The 21,970-nt window shown below is 43.8% G+C and overlaps 1 protein-coding gene across 4 annotated transcripts in view; it reads left to right on the forward strand.

Moving 5' to 3' along the window:
• The window catches only part of UTRN (utrophin), a 1,396,454-nt gene that overhangs the window by 1,166,435 nt on the left and 208,049 nt on the right, over nt 1-21,970 (forward strand). For all 4 annotated transcript variants that reach the window (XM_085612275.1, XM_085612279.1, XM_085612276.1 and 1 more), the window contains one exon: nt 6,697-6,898. In XM_085612275.1, coding sequence (XP_085468401.1) covers nt 6,697-6,898 — 202 coding nt within the window. The remainder of the gene's footprint in view (nt 1-6,696; nt 6,899-21,970) is intronic.

The following is a 21,970-nucleotide window of genomic DNA, read 5'->3' on the forward strand; positions in this document are numbered from 1 at the left end:
TCTCCCCCTCCGCCTTGCACCCTTCTCCCCCTACGCCTTGCACCCTTCTCCCCTTCCACCTTGCACCCTTCTCTGTCTTGCACCCTTCTCCCCCTCTGCCTTGCACCCTTCTCCCCCTTCCCCTTCCACCCTTCTCCCCCTCGCACCCTTTCCCCCCTCCGTCTTGTACCCTTCTCCGCCTTGCACCCTTTTCTACCTTGCACCATTCTCCCCTCTGCTTTGCACCCTTCTCCCCTCTGCCTTGCACCCTTCTCCCCTCTGCCTTGCACCCTTCTCCTCTCTGCCTTGCACCCTTCTACTCCCTGCCTTGCACCCTTCTCCCCCTCGCACCCTTCTCCCCCTCCGACTTGCACCCTTCTCGCCCTCTGCCTTGCACCCTTCTCGCCCTCTGCCTTGCACCCTTCTCGCCCTCTGCCTTGCACCCTTCTCGCCCTCCCCCTGGCACCCTTCTCGCCCTGCCCCGTGCACCCTTCTCCCCCTCCCCGTTTTGCCCTTCTCCCCCTTGCACCCTTCTCCCCCTCCGCCTTGCACCCTTCTCCACCTTCAACCCATACCCCCCTTTGCCTTGCACCCTTCTCTGCCTTGCACCCTTCTCCCCTCTGCCTTGCACCCTTCTCCCCTCTGCCTTGCACCCTTCTCCTCTCTGCCTTGCACCCTTCTACTCTCTGCCTTGCTCTCTGACTTGCACCCTTCTCCCCCTCCGACTTGCACCCTTCTCCCCTCTGCCTTGCACCCTTCTCCCCTCTGCCTTGCACCCTTCTCCCCTCTGCCTTGCACCCTTCTCCCCTCTGCCTTGTACCCTTCTCCCCTCTGCCTTACACCCTTCTCCCCTCTGCCTTACACCCTTCTCCCCTCTGCCTTACACCCTTCTCCCCTCTGCCTTGCACCCTTCTCCCCACCGCCTTGCATCCAAGCATTGGCATAGCCAATAGGTCTCGCCTTTGGGACCTTATAAGTGTTGAGCCATGCAACATTTGATGTTGTTGCACCAAAGATATTGTGCTGCATAACTAAATACTTATAAGGTCCCAAAAGCGAGACCTATTGGCTATGCCAATGCTTGTTACTTAATTGCTCTGCATTTAAGACTTCAAGTTCAGTCCCTATAGATATGTTTCACTTCACGGCCCTACTGTCATGCTTTCCTTCTTTGCAGGATGCTGTCTCTGCTTGATGCTTTTTCTTTTACGAAATTGCACAAGGGAGGTGGAAATAGGACACTAGCTATACTCGTGTGCGACATGTCCGTTAATAAGCCTCAAAACCGGGCCGGAGCCAGGCTCGAGTCTGCATTGCCTTTAATCCCCTCTACACTTCTACGGTGAATTATAGAGCCCCGCCACCGCCAGGCACAGGACTTGCCTTTCTGGCATTTCCCCGGTGCGCTGCAGACTGGAGGGCTGCCTTCAGTGCGAGGGTATTGTGCTGCGAAGTCTCCCGTCGGAAAAGCAAGGCTCCTGAGGTGAAAAACATGGCGCAGAAAGCAATTTCCTTCCAGCCACAATACCCCCAACATTGCGTTATAAAGGCCAGGTCATACTTTCAAAATGAAATCTCTGATTTTCCTATGGGGTTTTCCACCACAAACAAATAAATGCTTTCACGCCAGCCCTGCATTGTGACACCGAGATCTGCATTTCCGTTTAGGCGCGCGGCACCGGATGCTCCCCAGCTGACAAACACCCCTGGTCGTCCCATAGTAAATAAAGAAAACAAATTGAGCGCCGCTCATAAAACCCAGGGGACGTTATCATTTAATGACATTCCAATTTTTGCTGCCAGCATTCTCATGTTTTATGTGTTTACGTTCTCACCGCAGCAGCTAAACAAATCATGGACTGCGCCGGGAGATGCACAGAAACCACATGCAAGGCCCGCTTCCTGTTTGTGCTCCCCCACCCTTGCTACATTAGCACACTCCATTGAGTTATCGCCAACCATAGGGCGCTGTGATTTGATCTTCATAGGGGAATGATGGCGGTATTGTTAATGATCCGCCGACGCTGAAGGGCCATGATTTAGTTCTGCATGTTGAGATCCGGCTCGTGTGTGCTGTACTTGAGGAAGGAAGCCACAAAGCTGTCACACTTCCTTCCCATAAGTCTGCCTCCCTCTGTACCCCTGTCACTATGCATTAAAGCGGTTGCGTCTTATTTTATCCGAGGCGGGGTTTGCAGTGTTCCACGATTGAGTTCTTTTTTTAATAACTCCTAGTAATATGCTTATGAATATCTTGGCTTTCACAGAAACGCAGTTGAAGGACCTACCAAGGCCCGATCACAAATGGGCTGTAAAAACCAGATGAAGATTGTGGGCCTTCTAATTTCTGGTTTCGTGCACAATATGTACAAAATCACCATATGCATTCCGCAGAAAACTTCCTAATTGCAGATGTGTAATTCCCCATTCCACAGCGTGCATACAAAACCTATCCAGTGTTTGCTACCATTATAGGTGAGAGGTACCACCAGCCGCAAATCACAGGAGCAGACACCTTCAATCTGTGACATATTATAAATCAGTTTTGAATACAAACAGGAGTGTGCGGCCCAAACAGAGTTTGTGCCGTATCATGATTGAGCCCTCTGTCTGGATCTGAAAATACAGAGACCAGATCAATTGAAGGTCAGTGTTCGAAAAGGATTTCCTGTGACCCTCCAAATTTATGGAAAATCAAGAACCTGCTAACAAGAGAGAGAAAATGCATTGGTATTGTTAATGCGCATGTATATTCCTACAGTAAAGCGTCTGTAAGTGCTCAGAAGAGAAAGGTGTCCCTGAAGAGCTGCAGAAGATGATTATAGGTCAGAAGAAAGTGAATTCCAAAAAGAATGTAGCTTTGGATAAAAAGACTACCCTCCCATGTCCAGCTCTTTTGAATCTGGGGACAACCGGATTGTGTTAGCTGAGTGCAGCAGACTTTTTGGCTGATACATATTGAAACCAAAGGGAATGATGGACGGAGTGTTGAACATTGCAAGCACTCACCCCCAGTCAACTGATCTGGGTTTAATCCATCACCGTTCTTTAGCCCACTCTGCCACCCCAGTTCAGACATGGCCATATGCAAATCAGTCTGACCCTGTGCCTCATGGGAACAGTCCAGCCCGAACTGCCAAGCCATGTCTTCCCTGGACCGGAAACAAGCTTCCTAGGACCGGTTTCTGGCATTTCAGCCGTCTTCAGCCAGGCTTGCTTGAATCCAGTGGCAAAGTCCATCACCACCCCCTTTTGATACATATTGAGGCATTTCCACAGAAAATAATGGTCTGACCCCTTTTTGTGCAATTTGGGTATCTGTTTATTTTGGGCCCTAGCTCAGCCTGTACCTAGAGAAACCTAACAAGCCTGCTCATTTTTTAAAAACTTGACACCTGGGGAAATCCAGGGTCTGGTGACTTCCATGGCTCTCACCAGTTGTTTTTTTTTAACCCAGAAGCTCTTGCAAAACTCAAACTTTGATTAAAAAACTTATTTTCCTCTCATTTCTATGATGGAACATTCTGTAATCTGTAAGGAGCCACGCATTTCCCACCACCTAGCATTCCTCCAAGTCTCCTGGTACACATGATACCACACTTGTTTGGGTATGCCTGGGTGCCCTTGATCAGAACGGGCCCAAATCGTAACATGGACACTTCATATTTTTCTTCTATAGCTGTAAACTTTGGATCCTAACTCAACCTGCACATATGGAAACCCAGCAAACCTGCACATTTAAAAAAAGTAAAGACAGGGGGAATCCAGGGATGGGTGACTTGCATGTCTCTCACCAGTTTGTGGTACACAGAGTCCCTTGCACATATCAAACTCTGTCTAAAAAGTACATTCCCCTCACATTTCTGTGATGGAAAGTTCTGTAATCTGTGGGGAGCCACATATTTTTGTAATTTTTTATTCAAGGATTCATATCCATACCACGTACTTACTATGATGTGATGAGCCTTTAGCAGCCTGGAGCAGATAAAACAGGAGATGGACCAGAGCCCTCACTTGGAGCTCCTAGAAATGCTGTCACCTTAGGCTCTGGTCAGCCCAACTCCCTAAGATATCATTGAAAAACACAAGGATTACTAAATAATAAAAAAGGATAAAGAATGGCGAGAAAAAAGGTATTGGTAAAGTAAGGTATCAACCTAACAACTCTGGAAGTAAAGCGCTCTTCTTTTTAGGCTGGTGTGCATGTGGCCAAACAAAATGCCTATATCTTTTAAGCTCTGAGAGCAACTTTTGGATTTGAAATGAACAAAATTAATGTTTCTTGTGTATCTGTTCTGTATTGGTGCTGGTCACTTCCTTATGTGGCAGAAAAAAGGGCCTGAGACATGATGCACAGATTACAGACGGCTATCAAGATTGCTATGCTGCTGATGTCACACCGTGGCATAAGATCGCCCTTGATGCATTGCTGAGGGATAGATTACTGCGCACACCTGACCCATTGCAAACAGGGGGATGGTGAATCCATTTGTCACAAAGATTGGTTCCACTCTGCAAGGTCATTGCTATAGTTTCATCAGCATTGAGGCAGCGCTGAAGTATTTTCTGATGCAGGGCTACTGCAGTGGAGTGTTTTTGGTGAAACAAGTGATTTTAAATGCAAGGAAATATATTTTTATGGATGTGTTAATCACAAACATGGCCAAAGGGATTTCGATTTTTGGTGGGATACAGAGGGATGTCCTGCATCAGAATATGTGTTGCTTATGTTAATTTAAAAACTCTTTTTTCACTAAAAACTGCAAAAAACTTTGTTAAGTTGTCTGTTAGTGTTCTTGCGGTGGGGTGGAGATTGTCGATGGGAGAGAAGTAAAAAGTAGTGATTTTTGTGTTGAATGATGTTAGCTGCCTCTCATTAGTTCTGTTGATTATTTAATGCACACCCTTACTGTGGAACCCTGATACCTTAATAAGATTGTAGAGGAACACTGCATGTTATCTATTACTGATGCAAAGCAGTATTATGAAGTAAAGCCCTTTTACACTAGTAAACATGTTATACTTTGTGTACTAACCTCTGATTTACTCGGGGACAGAATAGTCATTATTTTATTTTTACGTCTCGCCTGACCCAGCGCATGCGCTGGTCTGGCGAAACTTTTTGAGAGGGCTCCAAAAAGTGCTACCAGGCCAGCCTAGAGCTACAGTGCATGTGCGCGGGCGTGCGCCGCTCTTTACAGCGATTACTTTCACTTTCATGGCCGCAGCCCGCAGGGCCGCTTTGATGTCAATCACTTTCACTTTCGCAGCCGCACGGCCGCTTGGCATAGCCAATAGGTCTCGCTTTTGGGACCTTATAAGTATTTAGTTATGCAACTATTGCATTGCTAAACACTTATAAGGTCCCAAAGGCGAGACCTATTGGCTATGCCAATGCTTGTTTTATTTTATTATGCCACTCGGGCAGTTCCCCGGCTGGTTGCTGGTTCAGGGTTTGCACGTATAGAGCGGGATATACTGCCATGACACAAGCATACAAACACCCTGGCCATTCCAGTCATCGTGTTCTAGTCTATTCTAACATATTTACCAGGATTGATTTTGGTTTCCGGACTTGCCCTGGATTTCCTCAGAAGACATTGTTCAGTGTCAAGAGTAATTGAAGCAATAAATGTCTCCTAGAATATCATAACCTATATGGTAGATGTATCAGTGCCTCGATTCTTGCTCTAAGAAGTTGCAACTATTACACACAAATCTGTGATAAATTAATCTAGTAATTGCTAGGGAGGAAAGGAAATAGGAGCACCAAGATGGCCGATTGTGGTAATTCAGGCTGACGAGGAGTTGGGTGGATATATTTTTTAAACATCATCCAATAAATCGGTCATCCTTTGCATTCGGACAATTGCTAAAGCTAGTTGTTGAAACTGTGGATGCCCTCTTCCTGGGTGGTAATGATCAATTATCTAAATATGTTTGTGATGGTTCGCACATTTCTTCTAAGATAATCGTTTAAGGATTTGAAAATGATTGCCTTTTATTATGTTCCTATTCGTACACGCTGACGAGCCTATCCTTGGCTTAAACATAGGCTTTTGACCTCTGTGTTAATGATAATTCTACTGGGAGCATTTTGAAGCTTACGCTGATCCCTCATTTGCATCCAGGTATGGTTAAGGTGGAGGGCTTGTGTCGACAGTGGTGGATCCTGAAACACGTCAAGGGCCCCACTTCAGTCTGCTGCTATATCTCCGCTGCAGACTGACAGTCTGAAATGCTGAAAACCAGAGGCGCAACTAGAGCCAAATTTCGGGGGGGCTAAGAAAAAATTTCCGGGGGGGGGGGGCTGAATCTTTAAGCAATAGGCAGAGTGGAGCTGCAAGGGCTCTTAGAAGGGGTGAGCAATAGGCAGAGTGGAGCTGCAAGGGCTCTTAGAAGGGGTGAGCAATAGGCAGAGTGGAGCTGCAAGGGCTCTTAGAAGGGGTGAGCAATAGGCAGAGTGGAGCTGCAGGGGCTCTTAGAAGGGGTGAAACAACAGTGAGGCCTCATTACCATGCAAATGATCTTTTAAAGACCTGTGAAGTGCTCGGGTGCGGCTGTGTGTGTTGCCGGGAAGCTGTCTCATCCCGGGCTGCCACACACAACAGGGTTGCTGAAGCCCTTTGAGTCCAATGGGTGTTGCGCACCTGCTGAAAACTGGAAGTGCTGATTCAGGTGTCGTCACTGATCATTTACTCTTTTTCTCCAATTTAGTGGATCTGCTGGAGTTGAGCACAACGCATGAAGCCTTCAAACAACACAAGCTGTCACAGAATGACCAGCTTTTGACTGTTCCCGACGTGATCAACTGCCTTACTACCATCTACGACGGGCTTGAGGAGAAGCACAAAGACTTGGTTAATGTCCCACTGTGTGTGGATATGTGTCTCAACTGGCTGCTGAATGTCTATGACACGTAAGTTTGTATTTTAAGTTATTTATGATTTGAAAAAGCCCCTTTGAAAAGAACACAAGCTGCCCAGTGAGATTATGTTCATAAATATCAGTAAACACACAAATTAGCTGCTTGAAGGTTACAATTTATTTTGAACATATTTATCCTACATTTTTGCTTAGTGGTATTGCTTCTATAATTCTAGCTGGCTTCATATTATGTAGGTTACTTTTAGAGGTCTGCGTGTCTTCAAGGCCAAGCTTATGCGGTGCGAATTTCAGTTTATATAGTGGCAACATACAAAAAGAAACAGCATTAAGGATTTGGAACCATACAACGGAAATCCACACTATGGTGCAACTCTGGTCTGTGTAACCTGCAGCCACTATTCCGAATTCCACTGTTCTGTCTTAGAGGTAAAATAGTTGTGAATGAACCATATCTATAGTCCACTTGCCAAGGTGATACATCCAATAGGTGCCTTCCTCAGACACAAAGAAATCTAGTGGACCTGTCAAGTAGTATGAGCTTTTTGCTTGGTTGCGTTGATATGCACTAAAGGATAACTTGGAAAAATATTGCACTACCAAAAGGTTTCCTGAATTCACTAACTGAGTAATGTACCTAAGTCTGCACAAATAAGGTGTGAGAAGAACAGGAGCTAGGCATTTTGGCGTGACATGCACTGCATTGAAGTGGAAATGGTGTTTTATTTTAGATGAAGGAGGCACCCCTGCCTAAGTGAGCAGGGATGCCCACCTTCTCAGAATGGGAAGACAATAGTCCCCTCACAAAAATCTTAGTTGAAATACCCAGGTGCTCCACTGTGTACCTTTCTGTTTGAAAGTGCTGGTTCCGGCGCTCCATAGTTCAGGATCTTCTCCATGTCCATGAATAACCCCCGACTCTTATTTAAGCCCCTCTGCAGTTTTTTTGTTGGATAAATTCGGAATGCCTTTTATTTTTTTCCTCATTTTTTGTTCTATTTTTTATATTTAAATCCTTTAATCTTTTTTTGAGGCAGAACACCACAAAGCAAACACACCCTCCGAGTGCTAAACTTAGGGAAACAACACCTGAAAGACATAGTAAGGTCAAACTTAGTAAGGTCAAACTTCAGTCAAGACAATACATTTTCAAATCAAGAAACAATACTGCAAATATCCCAAGGGTTACTGTTTAACCTGTCACTCCAGGCAAAAGCAGGAAAAAGAAAGAAAGACAAAAGAGGATCAGAGAGCATACATTCACTCACTTGCAATACTACCTGACTGACAATAAGCACTGGTAACACTATATCGTATCCAAACGGCGGGTGGTAAATACAGGTTCAGCTGTCGACCCAAGTGGTCTCCCTTGCAACGGTTGCGTCCCGATATCATTTGAAGGAGAAGTCATTTCAAACCTTTGCACCCTTCATATTGTCTAGCAATCATCATGTGGGCTCCTCCTGAGTGAACATGAGGAGTTTCCCCTGATAAGACACCCTAGGTCTTACTGAGTAACCAGCAGTCAGTTGCTTTTCCATCCTTTGCAGTTCTTTCTAATTTCTCAGTAGTGCCTGTTTCATCTGAAGTGTTGGATGGGCATAGGCCAGGAACTGAGATTTTTAAGTTACCATTGTACCTGTGCTGTGAGTCTGGTTTCAAATGGTGCATTATTTTAGTGGCAAGTTTGTGTTAAAAAAAACCCCAAAAAACATTGATTGCTGGTTAGCAAGAGACACTGCTGAGGACTGGAAAAATCCTCGAGCCTAGCTGTATAATCAGAATTGTATCTGCTGTTCAGATGGACACAGTGCAAAAACCTGAAACATTTGTTGCACTTCAATCTCTACAGAAAGGTGATGCATTGTCGTATGCCTATCTAAATGGTGTTGTACCACAATATCACGATCAAAGCATTAGTCTACGGACATGTTATGATTGAAATCTCAGATCCAAAATATTGCCACTTTGGTATCGATATTAATAAATTCACTCTTAACTTGACATTTTAAGTTCAGATATAATGGTCGAAATATATCTGTGGGTTGATTGTTTGACTTTGATATTGTAACATAATTTGTGCTTGTTTACTTCCATGCAGCTTCTCTAGAACAAATAGTTTCCCATGTTTTGTCTGCTGCTCTTGGGTTTATTTTGAATGGCAATATCTACAATTGCATAGTTGAAGTAAACAATACGTTACGGTTTCTCCACATTCAGCCTTACCCAATGGAGAATTTCATTTCTTTTCCTCAAATTTCATTATATTCTAAATATTAAGAGTAGATCTACAGTGCTTGATCACTCAAAGGTTATCAGGAAACATTGGATGTCGTTTCAAAGGAAGTATTGGAACCAGCAATGAATATTCTAAGTATTCGGTACTCCAGTCACCCAATAGTGTTTGAGAAAATGTTATTTCAAGAAAAACACATGTTGCCTTATACACGGATTAAGGAGGCAAGGCAATATAGAATTGTCTCATATTAGAACCTGGCCATTCTGGAAGGCTGTCAATCTGCACATATTTCACTTTCACTAATGGGACCAATTTTATCATGGTGTTGGTTTGCTGATGGAAAGATCCTTATGGACATTGTTCAGAAGATATGTGGACTTTGTGAAGAACACTATGTGGGCTTTGTAAAGAACACTAGTGCTGGCTAACAAATCTGATGCTGAATCTTAAGCAGTCTGGACAACAACGTCCTGCTAAAGACAACCTTTCTCATTTAATCCCACAAATTGGAGCCGGAAGACATGTCCACTGTCTCATCTTATTATCATGAGCAGTTCCTCTAGGTGGCCCAGAGTTCATCATAAATTCATAGTTAAGGAACTTGTGAGACGTGATGTGATTGCATTCCTTGTTTCAAGGGCTCATTAGACGAGGTTCATTTACCCCAAATGTTGTTATCCATGAGTCTTACATACAGACAATATATCTCTGTGAAGCTATTCACTACAAAATTGCCATGAAGTAGTAGTTACATACGTTCTTCACTGTTCTTAGTGTCCCCTCTCTACTAGTCTGACTCCACTATGAAACCTACCGCTGATCAGGGGAGACCCACACTACTTTTCACACTTCTTGTCTCCGCAAAGAATCTGCTGCAATGTTTGTTTCAGGAAAGGCACTTTTCCTCTCTGTAGTTGTAGGTTCAAAGGAATGCTTCGTGGGTAGCTTCTCCTATTAGTGACTCGTGTTACTGGACCTGTCAGTGCAGCACTGGAAAGCAGAAGCTCTGTTGCTCCACCTTCATAGGCCAACCACGGCATTGTTTCATGTTTATCTGGGCCACCTTGATGTCATATCTACAATGTTCCCTGCTGGGTACCCCAAAGAACACAAACATTGCTTCAGGGTTTTAGACAAACCATAACTTTATCTGCTGTTGCACCATGGTATTATACATGTATACTCAGTAAAGACTATGATCTGCTGCCTATGTCAAGCTACAAACAATTTGTCTCAACCCAGTGTGTTCCCCTTTCAATTCATGACAGCAGTAGGCTTGTTGTGTCTGGATTACCCGCAGGATGATGTCAACGATATCAAATATTTCAAGATCTAACGTCTGCAAGTGTAAAGCAAATTTCTAAATTTCTGTCAGAAATGTTGGTCATGCCCTAAAGGATGATAAATAACTGTGGGAATAAAGAAGGTATTTGTATCTGCTGGACATATTGGGAACACACACTCTAATGAGACTTGCGATTAAATGGCTTTCAGTCCTGGTTAGGTCAACTCTGTGAACCATTTTCATCCTAACTTTTATATTAACTGTTCAGTTTTTGTGCATGATTTGAATTTAGTAGAGATTATATTATTTCAAATAGACAGTGCACCATTTACAGGCCAGGTTTCCTTGAATCTAAGCACAAGGCATGCATTGTCAGTTATGTGTGTTCATATCAGTTGTGTATTTGTGACACAAATGTGTGTTAAGGAGGCCTAGTTTCAAGGTGTCGGGATCAAAGGGAAGTTTCAGCCATATAGGGGTAGTAGATTGAGATCTCATTGTTCTGAAGGTCCTTCTTTAACCATAGATGTATTATGGTTCATTTGGTTAATTCAAACACTTCCCCTTGAGTGGGTGTGGAGGTCTTAGCAATTCAAAAGGTAAGGTTTGAAGGAAGTTGAAGAAGTGAACAGTCCAAGGATGTGATTATTAATTATGATAGTTCCAGTGGGGCCCAAGGTTTAGCTTAATGTGCAGGTCTGGCAATCTATTGAATTACATTTGGAGTAGCTTTGTAGAATGCTGAAATTAGATGAATGGCTGGCCAATCTGTTGGACTGCCTTGAGGTATTGGTGAGTACTTTGGGGTTGCATCATTGGGTAATAAAAGGTATCAGTTCCCTGTTTATTTTAAGATTTTAATTGGCTATGGTTCACTGATCAGAAGGCATTTTTCTTTGCTTCATTGAAATTGCTGGAGTTATGTCAAAAGATGAGAGGTTTTTATTATTTTCTTGGATTTTGAAAAGACCATGGGTATAGATGTTTGTGTTTTTTCTACGTGGTGGTTGCCGACTGCCACATTGTTATGCCCCTCTTAAACAACTGATCATTGGGAAATAAGGTAAGGAGACCGAAGCCATGAAAGTATCTTGCCGTGCCCCAATGTTTATAGGTCCAAAAAAGAGTGCTGTTTAGGAGATAAGTTTTAAGTTCATGTTTAGATCTGCAATTAGAAGTTCATGGGATCTCTCTAGCACTGAATGATGCAACCTTCTCTTGGCACTCTTTGACGTGGTGATGGCGTGTCCCACAGTTTGAAAATGTTGTGACGTCCCATTGCTGCTTTGTTAATTGACATAATGGAGGAGGGACCAGGAAATCATCGTATAACACTTTGGTTGTTGCTGGAGAGGAATACTAAATATTGAAAAATCCCTCCATCACACTGATGCGTACCTATATGCTAATATTCTTCTTAGGAGAAGAGTATTTGGTGGAAAAAAGCCAGCCTTGCCAAACTTCCCTGGTAGAATGAGCCATGAGTTTTACAGACATTACATTTTTTCAGTTTTGAGCTTGCTGCCATGTGCATTTTCGATCACTAAAAGTGCCCTTAAATTAGGTAAAAAATATGTGTATTGACTGTGTAGAGATCCTACTTCAAAATGCTGGATAAGAAGCACTGCTGATTCAAGCTCATATTGTATGTTGGCAAGATACTCACTGCTTATCTCTGAGCTGATACACAGTTCGCAACTTTTAATTCCAGCAAGGCTAACTCACCCTTCCATCCTTCAAAGGTTGATACACTGCATATCCTTAAATTGAGCATTAGTAATACCAGTTATTTATAAAGCTTACTCATGACGGAACTGTGATATGAAGCATGATATAAAAACAGCGGCCATTCTATTGGTGGAATCAGAACTTCCTAGATATGACTGAGTCCATTTCCTGTTCCAACATATTCAGAGGAAACTATGATCGTGTGCAATAGTACTGTCTGTCCTTTAAAGTCCTCCGAGTTCATTAACTCGTCAGACCAAAGAAAATAAATTAACTTTCTGATTTTGAAAAGCAAATATAAAATGTGTTGCTGTGAGGCACGCAAGATTGATAGTGCTATCAATTTATAAACGTAAGGGCTTTATTTAGTTGGAACTTACCTACAAAGCAATAAGCAATGCACAGGGCTAGTGTTTTACTTTTTAGGGGCCTAAAAAGTGGGGCTATGAAAAGACACAGGGGTATGGCGTGATTGGTGGAATTGTTTCTTGCAGTAATAACCCAGGCAGGAAGAAAGAGAAGCATTGATATCTCTGTCTTCCTTGTGTAGCTGCTCCAGGCACACTGAACAAAGTTGGCTCCAACAGCTGGCTGCATGCAGTACTATGTCACTATTATCCTAAGATCTGGCCCCATGGTAATGTCTGTTGGTACTGGGGTTTTCAGCATATGTGCAGAGGCTCATCAATCAATCAATCAATCATCCAATGGCCATCTGGATTACTGGATCATGGGGAAAATGCACCTCTCTGACTTTGGAACACACTAAGTTCCTTTTTCAGTTTGATCCTAATCCAGCTCAAGACTCGCATATGATCTGTCATACTGACACGTTTCATTGGTTGTCCCAAAAATGGGCCACCTCCCCTCGATGTAGACTGTATGGTGTTTTCTCCCATGCCCTAGTGGGTTGACAAATAATGGAATGAGGCCAGCATGCTCATAAGAGCAGTGTTGGGACTGTTCAGCTCAAAGCCATCACAGGTGTGCATGTATCCAGGTTATTCCTTTCTCCCTCAGGACATGTTGTGCATTAAGGCCGAGCAGTTGACCAGACCCAAGTTAGCCCCAATCCTGGACTTTGGAACCCCTCCATCTCTTGATCACCCACTTGGTTTGGTAACTCTATTGTTGTCACCCTTCATGTATTACCCATGTAATATTTTGCCAGAGGGCCAAAAGGTCTGGACTCTTCATGGCTCCAATCCATCTTCAGCAGTAAGTCCGTTTGCATTGATTGACATGGAACAAGATGGCCACAAAAATACTCAAAACATTCTTATTAGAATCTAGATACAGAATGTTTAATGGCCACTTTCACAAAAACCATCCAGGTAAATTAACCTTCAATACAAGCAAAATGGAATCCATAATCAACTTCCCCCTTATACGCTTCTCAAATTTTTATTTTTGTAAAAATGGCAAGATGATTACAAGACAAGAAAGCCAACATAACCCCCAACAGATCACTCTAAACTGCGAACATGTATCCTTCGTATTACCAACAACAATCAACAATAATGACAATAACAGGAAATTTATATGGGTTAGCAACTTAGATCTAAAATATTTACAATTGAGAGATCAACCTTTTGAGAGGGAAGGATTTGAGGGAACGGCAATGGACAACCTTGAATGGCTCCTAACACGGAAAGCCTTACTAGAGACTACAATTAACTTCCTGGCCTTCCCAGCTTCAACACAAAATGAGCTTCGTAATTTTGAAAAGCAGTGCAAATAAGGCACTCCGTCGAATCAGTATAGTAAAACCAAGCTTGAGGAGGACCTTGATATCCTCTTTGCAACAACCATGAAGCCTCGTCCTTGACAATTCCAAACTTAAATTAACCTACCGAAGAACCATCAAGAACATTAAAAACATCCTATAAGAAAAAGCATGGCCAGTTCTTCACAATGCAATCACTACTAAAACGTGAAACAACTTTGGGCCCTGATCAGCACAGAAACATCAATCTCTAGACCAGTGCTTAATTTGTGAAAGAAAAAGTGCTGGTGCCCGAAGCTCTGCTTAGATGCCTGCAACAAATTAAATTAAATTAAACATCCGCATGCCGAATGCTAAGGCTGATAGTCTTAGACCCACTTAATGTCTCTTTGATCCATTACCTGACACTTACCTGTTACCTAACTCTTATAGGTTTCAGCATTTAACCTTTGTGGCGGTTTTTCTGTCTTTCAGTCAATCAATCAATCAGTCAATCAGGATGTATAGAGCGAGCTATTCACCCGTGAGGGTATCCAGTTGCTGTGTCCAGAATGCATGGGGGCTTGAGTCTCCTTCTGAATTCCTGGAGGGAAGTAGAGTTCCTCAAGTGGATGGGGAGGCTATTTAAGGATTTTGTGGCGAAGTAGGAGAAAGACTAACCTCGGCAGTTGCTGCAGCGGATGCATGAGAGCATGAGCGAGGGAGAGGGAGGCGGAGTGCAGAAGTCTGATGGGTCTGTGGAAGCTCAGGCGATGCTTTATGTACGCTGGGACTTGGTTGTGAAGGGCTTTGTAGGCGTGCGTCAGGATCTTGAATTGGCATCTCTTGTGCACGGAAAGTCAGTGGAGTTTTTTCAAGTGTGGAGTGTGGGGTGATGTGGGTATGTCTGGGGAGGTCGAGGATGAGTCAGGAGGTGTGATGTAATTCCAGTATAAAGAGTGTTGTCATAGTCAAGACTTGGAGATATACCATGTAACAATGGTACTCATAATAGTGCTACTGTGTAAATGTGTTTAAAATTAATAAAAACAAATTTTAACAACAACAAAAAAGAGTGTTGCCTTAGTCCAGGTGGTTGGTGACTGGGGCTTGAATGACGATAAGTCTGGTGGATATAGGGAGCCATTTGAAGATCTTTTGAAGAATGTGGAGGGTGAGGAAGTTTATCTTCCTTCAGCTTTCGGATATGTCTGTTTTTTCCCTTTCCTGTGCTCAGTAAGTATCTGATGGGGAAAATAAGTTCCTGTCCCCAAAAATAAGTGCTGGTGCCGCCCTCCGGTAACAACCGACTTGAAGTAAGCACTGCTATAGACAGTCAACAAATTATTATATCTCGTTTGAAGTATGGGATGCCCACATAAAACATTTCCAGCAGTCCTATCTCTCCACCAGCACCAACTCAAACTTATAGCATCATAGGCTTATCAATCACTGAGGAAGAAATCCTAACTCCTTTACAGAAAGCAGAAGCTCACATGTAGCCAGACCTAATGATATTGCGATAGCCGTAATAATGCAAGATTCACTTCTGAGACAGCTGAATTCACGGCTCAACCACATATTACACTCTGGGCAAATACCACATTCCTGGAAATGGTCATTAATCTAGCCAGTACATAAAAAGGGCCTCAACGATAATCCTGCCAATTTATTCCTAATAGCTTTACTTACTGCAACTGGGTAATTGCCAAAAACCTGTTATCAAGCCAGCATCATCCTAGGATGCTGAGCAATTGACATCTTCACAGTCCTAACAATGCTGACGGAAAAAGCACAGAAGTAAAGTAAGGTACTATTTGTATGCTTCTTGGACTTCATTTCAGCTTTTGACAAAGTTAGTAGAAATCATTTAGGGGCAAAACTCTATTCACTAGGCAAGAACCCAGCCGGGCTACATCTCATTATGGTTCTTCACAGTGATTCATGGCTCTAGATCAAGATGTTGGATAACAACGGATTCCATTGGGGATTTGGATAACAACGGACTCCCTTGAGGATACATACATTTAAACAGTGCACTGACGCTGTAGAAATTAGAACAGAAATTCAATCTGTGAGATATGTCAAAGCCAATTCATGGTGCTACAGTTGGAAAGGGATGTCTCAAAAGAGACAAACTTTTAAATACATAAATAGAACATTGGAATGCTGGAAGCTCCATTGATAACAATGGAGTGCTCTGGGCTTTTAATGGCCGGTAGGTATATTTATTGTCGTCATGTACCAAATAAAAAGGCTCGAGCCTCTAATGCTGGAGCAGGCCTTTAATGGCCGTTATAGCACGCTATGGCAGGCTATAAGGCTATTGTCAAAACTGGCGCTAATCACCTTTTGCAAAATAAAAACAGTAATGTTTAGGTAGCTATGAGAGTGTCATTTTCATATTTAGCCTCTCCTAAGCTGTTAATTTGCTTCTTGGCATTTGCTTTATTGTGCTGATTGTGTAAGTATATGAAGTTTGGAATCACTAATGAGCCAGTAAAAGCATCTGCTTGTCACATGCTGTTAACCTGGGATTTAATTAGCTGTTTACTGTTTGAGCAATGTTGCAGTATGCTCTTATTCAGAAGAACCGCGTACTAGTTGAATGGCACCACCAGGAAACCACTTTGTAAATTTCTCTTTTTTCTGACTTATTCACAGTACTCATCATAATAAATGTATAAGCAAAAAAAGCAATTTGGGCGTCCTTTATGGCAGAGCAGGAGCCCTGCAGTTGATCAGTAGTTCTCCTACTTCACTATGGTCTTGATCCGCCTGCCACATTCAGAGTTGGGTGAAGCAGCAGGTTTTCAGCAGTGGATCTTCACCTGGTTCTGTAGATGAACATGATTTCCCGACAGCCCATGCACCAGAGGGCCATTGGACAGTGTATGTTAGAGGCTGCACCCTATTCTGACATGCACATTTAGGTCTCTCCTAAGACACTGCATGTGCTGTTGTTAGCTTAGAGTGGGTTTAGAGGCCACCTTCTGCTCATCATTAGTTGGATTCATTGTCATTCATTTGCTTGCTTTCTATTTGTCAGCTTCGGTAGATTCCTCCCTCCACTGGAGCAGAGACGCCTCCACTGTCCGTGTGCTTCCTTATTGTCTCTCTCATGTCCTCTTTCCCACCCTCATCCTTCTCATCCTGCTGTCCCGTTCTGCCTCCCTCCATTTTGCAACCAACACCTTGTTTTTTTGTTTTTTTATAAAACAAACCACATTAGCAATGGCCACGTCATCATTGTTTGTTTTAAAATATTTTTAGTCATGCTGCACAGCATGGCTAAAAAACATTGCCAAAGTCAATAGCTCTCATAGACATGACCTATTGGCTGTGCCAATGCCCGTTCCTATTTGTTACCGCAATGAAAATCTTGGTGGTGCTGAACAGAAAACTCTCACCACCTCGGAGCCATTTTGTCTGTATTCGGTTTTTTTTTGGTTTTTTGAGACACAAACCCTCACTTTGTGTTTTTTTTCCCCCTGTAAAACAAAAAAGTTTGCAAAATATGAGTTTAGAATGCTGGGATTTGAGTTTGTCTCCGTACGCATTTTGGAGGGTACTAGTGTTTCCCTTCAAACACTGCCCATAAAATGTAAAAGTAGGACTCTCAGCAACTGTAAATCCAGTATTCTTTTATCACAGTCACGGTTGCATTATCTTTCAGTAGTAAGTTACAGTGCTTTTCTCTTTGTGTATAGGACACTTGCACAGTTAATTTATTTGGCGCTGATAAGTCCCCTAGTTAGTACTGCATTGGCTATCACACCTGAGGTGGGCGTGGCCCATCAAGATTGGTTAAACAAGTGAGGTGGAATAACATGTTAATGAAGTGTGCAAAACAGAGACTGCATTGATACACTCTCTCCTTTCCGCAAAATTCCTTTGTATCCGGTCCTCACTGCTTAATTTGGGTCAGAGGTTGGAAGTGGAGCTTACCGTCACTCATTTTTGGGTTCCAGCAATTATTTCAACACAACATTTTTTGACCCAGAACAAGAGAGATATTAAAAGGGGAAAGACGACGGAAGCGAAAGATGGAAAATCAGTGTCAAAGAGAGAAAGCAGAAATGAACCTCCAAGAGAGAGGTAAAGAAGCAGGAAGTGTCTAGTGGTGGATTAAAGAGGCATCTGGTGGAAATAGGAATACGCAGACTTGGTTTTCAGCTCCTTTACCTTCAATAGCACTGGGCGCGGACTTCTGAGCAAAACTATGTGCCCTGGTACTTATTCTTTTACAAATTAAGCACTGCCAATCTGTCGTTGGGTATGAATGGTTGGCTGAATTTAAACACCTTGTTCTCTTGGACATTATCAGAAAAAAACTGCATGCCCATAGAAATAAAAGAAAGTCATTAGTTGTGACTTTATTCTGGATGCCTATGGGGCAAGCGGCTTTTGGTTTACCTATTCCACACCGGATGAATGGTTTCACTACACCTTTTTGAGCCTCCAGCCTTTCTTCCTTTATTTCCTTCGTACTAATCCGATTACATGAAGTGGTAGCTGAGCCCGTAGTGTATTCGGTTTCAGAATGAGAAGGCCATCTATCCACATGGAAGCTAAGACTGGCAAATGGGTAATTTAATTCCCTCTGGATAAGCCAGGTGTCCAGAAGATGGGTAGCCCTTTCAATGGTAGCCGAATGCATCTAAAAATGGTCTCGCTGCGAAGGTCACATGATGCCTGGTGGATCCCGACAACTATCAACCTCCAGAAGCGTGGGTGACATTTTTTCTGCCATACTCTTTCAGAGGTGAAGCATCCCTGTGCGCCTTATAAAGAACAGTGGTCTTGCGCTATTTACTGATTGGTGAGGGTTGAACCTCTGTTTTAAGGCTGCAGGGACGCAAGAGTTCATTACTGCTAAAAAGGCATGTGTCGGAGACTAAAGTTGACGGAAAACAACTCGTTGCTTCCCCCGAGGGCCAGTTCAAGCTTCGGCGATCAGTGCATCAGTCACTGTATTTCTACAGCTCGTGAATGCCAGCACACTGGATAATTGAATGTTTCCCAATTAGGAATGATCAATTGGCGGCACAGAGAGAACAACTAAATGATTGATATGAAAAATTAGGAACTTAACTTTGAAAACTCCCTAATTATGCCTCATGTCAAATACACTCAACATGAGATCTCCTTAGTGAACTGTTTTGATCAAAGCTAAAGTATTTGTACATTGTGAGCTGCCTGGTAAGTTAGTGTCGCCTCTCACTCTCTGCTAGCTGATTTATGATGCCTGAAACTTTGAAGAGTGTCCCTAACTTACTTTCGGATATTGACACCACAGCGAACCGTAACCCTCACTGCTAGACATATACTTTGATACCTGGCGCGTTAAGCACCTCATCTAACATCCATCTGGAGAGAGGTGCTGTTTCAGACTAGGGGTTGTGTCCATCACTCACTGCTGGACAGAACTGGTCCTACCTGGACCAGGCAGAGAGATGCCGCTGCCTCATCCTGTGGTCTATGCTTCATAACACTCGGCTGGGTAGATGCGACAGCACATCCTAGAAACTGGAGCAACAATCCCTTCAACACTGCTAGAGGGTTCCTAGTGCGGCATAGTATACAAAGCCATGCCTCTCGCTCACTACTTGATGGATGGTGGAGCCTGATGTACAAGGAAGACTCTCAGTGGTGGCTGGTAAACCAATCCCTGTGTCTCACTCAATCAGTACTAGATGGATTCTGCTTTCTGCTGCTTTGAGCCACATCGCTCTCTTACTGCCAAATGGGGAGCTGGTGCCTGGTACAGATTCTGTGTCCCTCACGCAATGCCCTACAGATGGTGGTACCAAGGATATGGAGCCATATCCCTCCCTCATTACGAATTGGATTCTTGTACCTAGGGTGGAAACCGGCATACCTTGCTCACTGTTAAATGGGCTCTTGTACCTGGGACATGGAGAGACTTAGAGAGACTCTTGTACCTGGGAAATGGAGAGGCCCTTGTAGCTGGGAGAGGAACTGACTCTTACCTGGTACATGGAGAGACTCTTGTACCTGGGACATGGAGAGACCACTATACCTGGGACATTGAGAGACTCTTCTACCTCGGATATGGAGAGATTCTTGTACCTGGGACATGAAGCCACATCCCTCACTAAGTGCTAAGTGGAATCTTGTCGCTGGGACGTAAATCGACATTCTCACTCACTGCTAGATAGATGCTTGCACCTGGGACATGGAGCCACATCTCTCGCTCTCTGCTAGGGGGAGCCACATCTTTTTCTCACTGCTAGGTGGAGCCACATCTCTTGCTCACTGCTAGGTGGAGCCACATCTCTCGCTCACTGCCAGGTGGTGCAACATCTTTCGCTCACTGCTAGTAGATTATGGTGCCCAATTCATGAAGCAACATCCCTCTCTCACTGCTAAGCGGAATTTTGTTATTTAGGACATGGAGAGATCCATCTCTTGCTCACTGCTAGGTGGATTGTCGTTCACAGGATATGTACCAATATCTACCGCTCACTGCTAGATGGTCTCTTGTACCAGGGACATGAAGTCACATCCCTAGCTCACTGTTAAATAGAGTCTTCTACCTGGGACATGAGGAGACCCTTGTAGCTTGGGCATGGAGAGACCCATGTAGCTGGGACATGGAGATACCCTTCTAGCTGGGACATGGAGAGACCCTTGTAGCTGGGACATGGTGAGACCCTTGTAGCTGGGACATGGAGATACCCTTCTAGCTGTGACATGGAGAGACGCTTGTAGCTGGGACATGGTGAGACCCTTGTAGCTGGGACATGGACCGATCCTTGTAGCTGGGACATGGTGAGACCCTTGTAGCTGGGACATGGAGATACCCTTCTAGCTGTGACATGGAGAGACGCTTGTAGCTGGGACATGGTGAGACCCTTGTAGCAGGGACATGGAGATACCCTTCTAGCTGGGACATGGACCGATCCTTGTAGCTGGGACATGGTGAGACCCTTGTAGCTGGGACATGGAGATACCCTTGTAGCTGGGACATGGTGATACCCTTGTAGTTGGGACATGGAGATACCCTTGTGGCTGGGACATGGAGATACCCTTGTAGCTGGGACATGCAGAGACTCTTTGGATATGGAGCCACATCCTCACTCGCTAGGTGGAATCTTGTCGCTGGGATGTAAATCGACATACTCGGTCACTGCTAGATGGATTCTTGTACCTGGGACATGGAGCCACATCTCTCACTCTCTGCTAGGTGGAGCCACATATCTCACGCTTTGCTAGGTGGAGCCACATATCTCACTCTCTGCTAGGTGGAGCCACATATCTAACTCTCTGCTAGGTGGAGCCACATCTCTTGTTCACTGATAGGTGAAGCCACATCTTTCGCTCACTGCTAGTAGAGTATGGTGCCCAATACATGAAGCAACATCCCTCCCTCACAGCTAAGAGGAATTTTAAATGTAGGACAATGGGCCACATCCCTTCTTTACTGCTCGTTGTATTGTCGTTCACAGGACAAGTACCAACATCTCCACTCACTGTTAGATGGTATCTTGTTCATGGGACATGGAGTCACATCCCTAGATTACTGCTAGATGGATTCTGGTGCACGGTCCATGAAGCTCCTCCCACACGAGTCAAAAACAATAGGGAACCAAGTGCGTTATGCTCTTTGTGCAGTCTTCATACCACACGTCATGGTTTCACACAGTGTTATCTAGTATGAGATCAGGAGAATGTACTGGACCTACAGAAATGACTGCGCGGATTTATAATTCTATATTGTTTTGTTTTATGTCGTGCTGCTTCAGGATCGCCTTTTGCCAGTCCCACTTTATCTCACTTAAAGAAAGTCTGATGCATTTACTTTCTTAATATTTAGTTTGATTTATGAAGTAAGGTGTTTAAAACGAAATAGGTCGATGGTACTTGTGATGATTTCCCCACCCTTGTCAAGGGCGAGATGCAAGATGGTGGCTTTACGTCCCCTTAAAGCACAGTGTGACTGCAGACGAGTTTATGTAGACCGCCTCCAGCATTGAGCCTTAAACTTTACAAACTCTTTAGATGAACTTAATAAACAAATTGGTTTCTGCACCATAATCTTGACAAACTGTTCAGATGAACGTCTCTGTAGGAGGCCGAGAAAAATGCTACTTTTTAAACGTCATTGGGATTCCCTTATTTAGGT

The sequence above is a fragment of the Triturus cristatus genome, chromosome 6, assembly GCF_964204655.1.
Source record: "Triturus cristatus chromosome 6, aTriCri1.1, whole genome shotgun sequence".
In the NCBI taxonomy this organism is placed as follows: domain Eukaryota; kingdom Metazoa; phylum Chordata; class Amphibia; order Caudata; family Salamandridae; genus Triturus; species Triturus cristatus.